The sequence below is a fragment of the Lolium perenne genome, chromosome 6 (assembly GCF_019359855.2).
Source record: "Lolium perenne isolate Kyuss_39 chromosome 6, Kyuss_2.0, whole genome shotgun sequence".
Classification (NCBI taxonomy): Eukaryota; Viridiplantae; Streptophyta; class Magnoliopsida; order Poales; family Poaceae; genus Lolium; species Lolium perenne.
In genome coordinates this window covers 28,823,318-28,833,287 of record NC_067249.2, presented here as the reverse complement: position 1 = coordinate 28,833,287, position 9,970 = coordinate 28,823,318, and the positions used below count along the sequence as shown (strand labels likewise).

Below are 9,970 nucleotides of genomic sequence, written 5' to 3'. Positions count from 1 at the left end.
ATCACACAGTGTATCCTAATCGAGTGGTATCGTTGTTAAAATGTGGCACCATGCCTTGAATCGGTTGTATCCCGATACTTCTAAAACAGGTGATACTACACGTCAGTTAAAACTAATCAAAAATAGTTAAACTACTCACATTAGCGAGTCTTATAAGCAAGTAATCACTTTCATTGGTTTCCTGTTGTGGACTAAACATACTATTTGCCGTCTCCGCATCTCTCATGTGGTGTTGGGTTGCATGCTCCAAGTCTAGAATGTGATATACCACTCCCTTACGAGAATAATTTGACATGGCACTATGTTTTTTCAGAAATATTTGCAAGATAACTATTTTATTTAACACATAAATTGATTATATTTTGAAAAATAGAAACCTCATAGTATTTGCATCCTCTAATGTCAGCAGCAGTGGCGGCAGTATCAACTTGCTGTCTTCCATTCAAAAATAAGTGTTTCAATGTATTCCAGAGACACATTTACTTATTTCCGAAAAAATGTTGTATAAATTAAAAAAAAATGTTAAAACCACTGTGTTCAAGCTCATCTCCACCCAACGCTGCAAGTTACATTGTCCTCCCAATGGCATCCTTTCTCCTCTCTCACTTAACTTCTCTTTCTCATCGACTTGCATTCTTCTCTTCTTTTTTTCTCCTATTTTTCCCTCCTACGTTTTCCCATCTATTTTTGGACGAGAAACTCGCCTCATCTGCAGGCAGCCTGCCACCATCATGCAGGGCAGCATGTTAAGGCTACGTATTTGCCATGTCCTACGTACTCCTCCCGCAAAGTTCACATCAGCAAGGACCTCTCGACCCATGAGACGCTTGCCGGCGCAGCATGATTTTGCGGTGCCTCTCTCAGGCGTGAGGACAGCCAGCTTCTCTCGACAACTTCTGTCTATCTACACTGAACCCTCTATGCTAAAATATAGCGCGTATTAGAATTTTTTCAAAGTCAAATCGTCTAAACTTTGATCAAGTTTTTTTTTTTGACGGGGAAAGACTTTATTCATCAAATAACAGTAGCGTCGTTTACAATACAAGATGAAATAAAGTCAGGTGCATTATCATCCCACACGGCCGAAGTTCTCAAGCTAAATGCAGTCTTCGCCAAAGTATCAGGTGCTTCATTAACCTCTCTGTGGCAATGCTGGAACATCGTCATCCCAAACTTCAATGCCAACTGGTGACACTCCACGATAATTGCAACATCTTGCCCCATATGAAGTCCCGCATTCTGCACCGCTTCTATGGCATCTGCACAATCTGATTCAACCACAATCTTGTTGCATCCCTGGTTACTAGCAAGATAAAGACCGTTTTGGATTGCTAGGGTTCCCGCCGAGCATGTACTGCTCACATGCCGTAGGAACCATGTAGCCGTCAAGTTTGTACAAGAAAGTATCAACATCTAGAATGTTAAATCAATACCAGCTCCTTGGAGAAACGAATCACAAAAACCGTCAAAATTTGTACAAGAATCTTCTAAATTTCCAGCTTTACCAGCTCCTTGGAGAAACGAATCACAAAAATTGAACTTATCACCACTTCGCATAAACAACATCACAGTGGCATCAATTCTTGAATAAATACGATATATCTTGGCAATGATTTCCTTGCAGAAAACAGCACAAAATTTTAACTGATCACTACTTACTTCGCATGAACAACATCACAGTGGCCTCAATTCTTGAATAAATACACTTCCCATAAACAATTTTATTCAAAATCATGAATATTCATGCTTTGTATGCCAAGTCAACAAAATGGAGAACCTATTAGGAGTATTTAGTTTAACCATACAGCCAAAAGCGATAACTCCTCAAAATGTACTGTCCACTAGCACAAAACTTGTAGTCCTACATCAAAATTAATTCAACAGAGGTGCCACTTGGCTGTGGCATGTTTATGACCAGCTTGCAGAAAAAATCAGTTACAAGAACAGAAATCCTATAGTACAACTAACAATGTGGCGAGCCATACCCCTTCGAAAAAAGAACAGCCTGGTGACTAGCACCGCCCTCCCGGGAGAGGCCCGGGAACTACTTCAAACAAAGCACAGCCGCTAGGACTTCAACATTGTACAAAGCCATGCCACATCTGCACTAATTCTTCACCCGCCGTTTTTGTTCCCGATTTGGCATAAATTACCCACGGCACTTAACTGGGTCCAGACCTGTCTCCATAGCAGCAGTCCAATCGAAAGGCATGCTTTTGAGACCTTTGCAGAAGCAACATCCAGAAATAATACATGCTGGAGCTGACTAACCAAGCTGCTATCGGCCATTTCCAACCCTTCGCCTCTTCCTCTCCTCCGCACGCCTCTCTTCTTCCTCAATCCGGCGGAGCTCCTCTTCATCCTCCTGCCTTGCAATCCTCGCACTGACCAAGCAACAACAGAACGGTGTCAAATAAACTGCAAACTAATCATCTGCACGGCAATTTGAGTGCTTACTATCAATCGTTCAGTTACATTTTCTGGAAATAGGTTCTAACCACCATCCATCTCATTCAAACATGTAGATTGCAAAATTGTATAAGCATAAACTAGAGACGGTAGACTAAAAGTAAACCATTGTAACAAAGGGAAACAATATTTTTGCCGACTAATATGTTGTGAAAATTGTTTTTACCATCAGTTCCATGTGTATTCCTATTACTCAAAAGATCTCTATATCTGTTACCCGCTTCTACAGTCTTTTAAATAGATATTATAATATAAAACATAGATACCTTCTTTTCTCTTCCATCTCAATAGTAGCGAAATCTGCTTCCATGTCACTATCATCATCATCTCTGCCTGCATATTTACTAGGGTCATACCTGCACCAGAAGCACAAACTTGTAAGAGCTTTCTTCTTTGCGAAATAATATACCGGATTAAACTTAATTAGTATCATACAATTTTTAAATTAGATAGCATTGTTATAAAGCCACTAAACAAAAACAAGGCAAAGTAATATTTCAACGGGAATTGTGATGGCAGACAATGCTTGGTATGGCCAGTACGTGATTTGTGTTTAGTAAACTATCCAAACTCTAGCAAACACTTATGCTCAGAACATACAACTTGTACAGAAAACATATAAACAGATGAAAATACTATTAAACATCTTAATCAGGATAATTGACAATATGGCCAGAAAACAAGAAGAGAAAAAAATACCTAAACATATTCCTGATCATTGCCATGGGGTCTTCCTCATCGTCAATTTCGTCATCAAATCTCCGTTTCCCCAATTGCTTTTTCTTTGCACGATCATCACGTATTCCGTTGGCGGGTACTTGGCGAGATGGCTACATTGGCACATAAACACGATGAACTTAGCAGGGAAAAATCATTACAAATCATCACACTGTAAAAGGGAGAATGCATTCACATGACATAGTACCAACAGAAAAAAGACAGAAGTACAGAAAACTAATTTTTCAACAAACTACGAGATTTACCCTTACCTGCCTTTCTGCTGGTCTTAATCCATTTGCTTGGACTCTTCGTTGCTCAGGATAATGACCTTGCGAGGAAAGAGGCCTTTGCCGTTGCAACGGCTGCTGCGGCCTGTGGCTTTGTGGCAGCTGTCTTTGGCTTTGCGAGGATTGCAACTGTGAAGATTGTGGTGGTCTCTGTCTCTGCACTGATTGCTGCGGTCTCTGACTCTGCGATGACTGCTGTGGTCTGTCACGCTGCAACGACTGCACTGGCCTCTGGCTCTGCGATGACTGCGCTGGCCTCTGGCTCTGCGACGACTGCACTGGCCTCTGGCTCTGCGACGACTGCACTGGCCTCTGGCTCTGCGATGACTGCTGTGGCCTCTGGCTCTGTAATGACTGCTGTGGCCTCTGGCTCTGTGACGACTGATGTGGCCTCTGACCATGCGAGGCTGATTGCGTCCTCTGACTTTGTGAGGGATGTGGCCGACCATTAGGTGACAAAATTTGTTTTCGAGCTAAATGATCCTTCCTCAGAGATTGTTCATCCACTTCCTTCATAGAAGGCTTATTTGTGATATGCCCCTTGCTCGGAAACTTTTGGCTTGCAGATTTGCTTCCGCTGGCCTGGCTGGACCCATTTCTATCAACACTATGCCTCCTTCCATTGTCAACAGCCCTTTCTCTACTTAGTAACGCCTCCTTTCTCTTGGGGTCTAACTTACTTTCAGGCTGTCTTTGAGTGGATGATTTGTTGTTGTTCGGCCCATAACCATTTGGCAATCTGGTAGGTTGACTTATTGGTACCCTGCTCTTCACTGCTGAATGCATCAACTCGCGGTCTTTGAGATACATAAACAAACCATCAGCACTCTGCACTAAACTGAAGAGACAAAATTTCATGCGATAGAAGTTCAAACTAACCAGACTTCTGAGTCAAGGCAGGCCTAGCCGAAGGTTTTTCCTTTGGAGGAGATGGAATATCAGCATCATCCGAGAGTAGAAATGAATAGTCCCGGTTATCCTTAAGTGCCTCAGCCTTCTTTTTTACCTGCATTGCAGCTGCTATTTTGTGACTGCACTGGCCAAAGTTTAGAAGATAAGAAATGAACAATATACATAACATATATCCTTTGTACCTCATTAACAATCTTCTTTTTCTGATGAAATCCATTTGTTTTAGCTTGCACACTCGAAGATGATGGGATGTCCTTCTACATATATATTACCAACAATTAGTAAGTGCTGGATATAATAATCATGATCAGATGTAGTACCACATACTCCAGGAGGTCTTCGTTCTCTAGGCGCTGTGTTCTGTATCTCTTTCATTGACTTCCTCTCTTCAATCACTCGCTGGGAAATCACCGGCTTGGATGGCCCAAAGAAGGAGCCAAAACTACACAAGTGAGATGCATAATGAAAGGAGTTCTCATGTGTCTCAGTAAATACAAAAGCAGGAACAGCCAGGGACAGGAGCTGCCCTATGGGCGCTGGGGTCAGGTGACCCCAGTGAAAGCTATGAAATTCTACATTAAAATGCACTAATGGCTGTTTAATTATAGAGATTGACCCCAGTGACATACAGCTGACCCCATTGGAAAAAAAATTCTAGCTTCGTCCCTGGGAACAGCTAAAGTATAGTAGAGAAAAAAGAGGGGCAAACAACAGCTACATCAAGTGTAAGAAGTTAGACTAGTGACAAAATAGTTCATCCCCACTAACCTATTTCTCTCAACATGCAGCCTATCCACCTCAGCGTCCCCACTAAGTCTACTTCACTCTAAACTTAGTTTCCACGTCATCATGCTATTTCTAATTATTTTTTTCCTTCTTTGCGAGCGACCAATAAGTTTTGTTCATCCAGTTTTTCTTCTTGTCGCCTTCTCTTCGTGCTGACCAGCGCACCAGTCTACCTGTAGCATATTAACCCAACTAATGTGCAGTCCATTACTCTAGCTTTGTTGATGGCCACCGAATCTAATGAGGATGCCAATATTATTTATCATCTCAGTTAACCTCTCCAGCCACCGGAAGTTGGAAAAAAACCATCTGCAGCCATTGACACTTTCTCTCCACGACGGCGTGCCCCTGCCGCTTCTTCTCCTTCAATCGCGAGTAACCTCTATCCGTTCCTCTGCTTCGGCTCGAAGCCCCCACGCTGGCTCCATCATCTACTTTTACCTCCCTCAGACCCTCACTGCCTCATGCATATTCTACTTATCTCCCCCATCATGTAGACTGTAGATGTCCTCCTTCCCTCTCCTGCTCGCTTATTCTTCGTCCTTCCTTTCAGCTTCCTGTTCCTGCTGTCTCCGTCAATGAAGACATCCTCTGGCCATCTCATGCTCCCTGGCGTGCCCTTATCTACTTCTGTTTATAAGTTCTATATGTTCCTCGGAGGCTCTGAGTCGTGGTCCATGTTGTGTTCACAGTCTTCATTTTCCATCGTGGTCCATGTGTCCAATGCTCCTCAGTGTTTCCTTATCTACTTCTGTTTATATGTTCCTCGGAGGCTCTGATTCGTGGTCTTCATTTTTCCTCGTGGTCCATGTGATGCTCAGTTTGTTCCTTCTTCATCCTTGATCTCACCTTATTGGACTGAAGCCAAGCGGCATTCTGGCTCTTCATCCGTAATATTGCTTCACACCATTGTGATAATTTTCTGTTCGTGCCATGTGTTTTATACATCTTCAAAACACGACCATCATTTTCAGGTTGCCTTGGTTGCTGGAGGCTACATACATATGTTAGTTCTTCTAAGGATTATTACTTTTTCACAAGTAACTAGCATAGTATATGAACCATCCTTTAACTCGAGCTATCATTTTATCTCAGTCTGTGTTTCACCAATCCCTCACCACAATAATTTTTGCCAACTTAAAATCTCTTCTTCACCTCGATTTGTACTGCATTAGTGGCCACTGTTCTACTACATTGCATCTCTGGATATCTTCAAGGTATGCCCATTTGAACTGTGATGCATCTTTTATTTTCACAGTATAAGTAGCGATCAAAATGTTATATACAAGCGCTCAACACTTAAAGAGAGATTGGGTTATTTGATCTATATACCCAGTTGACGGCATGGTAATTTCCCATAGTTGATCTATTTTTGTGGATTATATGAACTAACTATATTCCGTTTTTTAGTTTTGGTCCCTTGAATACAGGACTAGCGGTGTTGTTTCAAATTTAACAATTGGCTCCATTCTAACACACACCATTGTTTCAGGTTTGGACCTTAATGCATCTCTTTATTTCAGCTCTTCCTCTTCCACATTTTTGCAAAATATGGAGGGTTCTCCATTGTTTGTTCAGGCATGTATGTTTCGCAGGATTTCAGTCAATATCGAGTGTTTTAGAATCTTCGCTATGTCATTGCTGATTTAGAACATTAACAATTTTGCATCCCTCTTGCACCATACTTCCGTATAGCATTGTTTTTCAAACAAGATATTTATGTATAGCATTGTTGACCCCTGAAGCCCATTTACTTATAAACATGGAACATACTCAAAGGTGTGTACGATGGTATATTCAGCCGACTTGATCTGACGCGATCTCATTTGAGCAGATATCTTGCTAAACTACATCTCTGTCATTATTTCATACAGTTGATAAGACCCACGCCCCCAGCAATTTTCTTCTCTTTTTATTTTCTTTTTAGCACGCATCTCTCACATAAGATGATTGGCATGCTAATATCCCGAAGCAATTGCGCGAGGAATCATCAAGAATATAGCCAAGAAATGAACCCACCCCCTCTACGTAAGTTCGTAATCTTTTAACAATGTACTCCCTCCGTCCACAGATAAGTGTACTTTTAGGTTTTGTCCCAGTTTGACCAACTTTATAGAAAACTGTGAAAATATTCATGACATGAAAGTAATATCACTAGGTGCATCTTGGAATGTGGTTTCATAAGATATTAATGTCATGTCATAAATATTGGCACACTTTTCTGCAAAGTTGGTCAAACTGAAAAGTTTGACTTCAAACAAAACACTTATTTGTGGCCGGAGGGAGTAAAACTTAAAGCACTAAAGATCATGTTAGAAGTTATGCGAGAAGGAGTATCATGGCCCGACTATCTTCTTGTTTGGATTGTATTTTTATCTATGGTACAGGTTCGTGGAGCATTATAAAACAAAATGCTGGACAAAGTGTAGAAGAGGTGCACTGGAATCCAAACACACTTACTTGGCTGGCGGCGGCGGTCTTCTATCATTGGAGGAAGACTTGCGCCCAGCTGTGCTGGCACCAGCACCGAGTGCCTTCTGCCTGATCTCCTCCTTCAAGCGCTCTCTAATTTGCAGGAACTCCTGCTGGCCCTCGGGCGGCGCTTCCTCCTCCTCCTCAGCATATCCTGAACCTTCCTCCTCGTACTCATCTTGGCTATAGTACTCGTCTTCATACTCATCCTCTGCTGGCCGACGATAACCCTTCATGATGATGAGAGAAAGAAACGCAACTGTCAGTCTAACACGGATAAAATGGCCTTAGTTCCTCTTTCTCAAATGTATTATTAACCGTGCATGCTCATGATCATAAGAGGAGACGGTGATTCCAGTTTGCTTCTAGGAATGATAGATGCAGGAACAGAAGTAGTGAAATGGAGTTGGGAGCTTGGATTACATTGGTCTCGTACTCGTAGCCCCTCATTCGCTCCAGGATCCCTCGGCGGCAGTGTCACGACCCCTGAATCAAAGCCAGCGAGCGATACTCATGAGCCTCGTTATTACATACGGCAAGAATATTTTTCACGGAGACCTAGGCAAGTGCGTGCCGTAATGTAATCCAACAAGGGGATTTCCAGAACGCGAAATAAGGTCCAAATAAAGCGGACCCTGAAATCCCGCTGTCGATGGCCCAGACCACGTGACCTACACCTAATCGCGCGAAACGGGGAGGAAGGGGCGGCCCCATCTAGGGTTTCCGCGGGGGCAAGGGCGTGAATCTGGGCCGCCGCCGCCGCCAGGGCGAGCGAAGGGACCCGTCGAACCGGGCGAAATTGGCGGCGGCGGACGGGGGGGCTCACCTCGGGGAGCTGGGAATCGCGCGGTACGGCGGCGACGGGAGGCCGGGTTCGTCCCGGCGGGGTTCCGGATGCGCGGCCGCGGCTGGATCGAATCGGGGGAGGGGCGACGCGGGAGAAGTCGTCGCGGGAGGCCGCGGGGAGGGCCGCGGCACGGGGCGGCCGGAGGAGGCAACGCGGTCGCGGGGCAGGAGCCCGGCGGGGCGGGGCGGAGTCGCCGGCGGGGCGGGGCGGGGCGGGTGCAGCTGCAGCCTGGTTGGGTCGGGAATTGGAGCGAGAGATGGAAACGGGTGGAGGGCCGGACTGTTAAATAGGCGTTTCAGCGAGCGAGGTAAGAAACTGGCGTGACGTGACGTCTGGAATGGAATGGATGGATCTCTCTGGAACGAGTCTCGTCTCATGGTGGGCCTTCTTCTTCTCTTGGGTGTGAGGCCCTGACTGTCGGCTCTGCGGTTGTAGGCCCAAACCTTTTTGCCACCAGGCTCAGGTGCTCTCCCTCGTGATTAAGCCTAGTGGCAATGCGTACATGTGACCCGCGTACACGTTGGATAAAAACTTAATAGAAGTACAGGTATGTGATAAAATATTCTATGTGTTTGAAAATGGGAAAATGTCATACCCATCGGATAGAGCGGGCACGGGTATGGGATCGTAGAACCCATATCCACGTACCCATGTACCCATCTAAATTTGACAAGTGTGTCGCTGTAATATTCTAAAGTACTTAATTTCACCACTAATCACACCTTCACATAGTTAGGTTGAACCTCACGTTTTTTCGATCTCACAGTTGTTGGTAGGTTAGTGAGGATTAGTCTCATATTTAGGACCGTTTCACCTCATGTCATATTTTTCGATCAATTTGATGTGATGTAAGCGTGGGTGTTTTTTTTACTGCGGGTACACATTTACCCTGTCGGAGACGGGTATGGAAAAAACTTGTACCCGTTGACGGGTATAGGTACGGGTGATGGGTAAGATTGAAGGTCACGGGTACGTGTATGGGATGGTTGTACCCGTACACATACCCTGCGGGTGCCATCCCTAGCCTAGTTGCCTCCATGATTTATGCTACGTGTATTTTTAGTCTGATTGCTCTTATACCATATTATTAGCTTATAGCTACATTTTTATAAATGTTATTGTCGTATTGCGTATATAGTTATATTTGCGTGCATGTTTGGTCTTCGTATTATGCAAGACTAACTTATCGATGCTATTTTTCCAAGCGATCCATCATGTGAACTATTATTACAACCTCCAACATTAACAATAGTGAGGCTTGGGAAGGTTCAAATCTGAGTTCTTGGTTGGTAATTATGGCAATGAGAGTGGATTGTGTACACCCACGCATGGGTGTGGGTGCTTCCGTCACCGTCCATTGTGCTTTGAGATTCGGATCAAAAGAAGAGAGAGAACGAAATATTTCCATCTACCATGGTGGGCACGAATCTCGAGAAATAAATGGACGGTGATGAAAACACACACACTCATGCGTGGG

At 44.0% G+C, this 9,970-nt stretch overlaps 1 protein-coding gene across 1 annotated transcript; it reads right to left on the bottom strand.

Moving 5' to 3' along the window:
• Positions 1–1,706: 1,706 nt before the first annotated feature.
• Positions 1,707–8,708, bottom strand: LOC127308469 (uncharacterized). Its single transcript, XM_051339298.2, has 10 exons — positions 8,473–8,708; positions 8,070–8,132; positions 7,635–7,876; positions 4,716–4,830; positions 4,571–4,645; positions 4,356–4,482; positions 3,459–4,273; positions 3,169–3,299; positions 2,736–2,825; positions 1,707–2,384 (listed from the first exon to the last, which is right to left on the bottom strand). The coding sequence occupies exons 2-10, from the start codon at positions 8,094–8,096 to the stop codon at positions 2,279–2,281; spliced, it is 1,728 nt and encodes a 575-aa protein (XP_051195258.1). The 5' UTR covers positions 8,097–8,132; positions 8,473–8,708; the 3' UTR covers positions 1,707–2,278.
• Between the last annotated feature and the right edge of the window lie 1,262 nt (positions 8,709–9,970).

Bases quoted from the DNA above. Each gene is read 5' to 3' on its own strand.
- LOC127308469 (XM_051339298.2), bottom strand. From the start codon at position 8,096: ATGAGGGGCTACGAGTACGAGACCAAT. The intron at 7,877-8,069 runs GTAATCCAAGCT...ATCATCATGAAG, and splicing joins GCTACGAGTACGAGACCAAT to GGTTATCGTCGGCCAGCAGA. The intron at 4,274-4,355 runs GTTAGTTTGAAC...TGTATCTCAAAG, and splicing joins TGCCTTGACTCAGAAGTCTG to ACCGCGAGTTGATGCATTCA.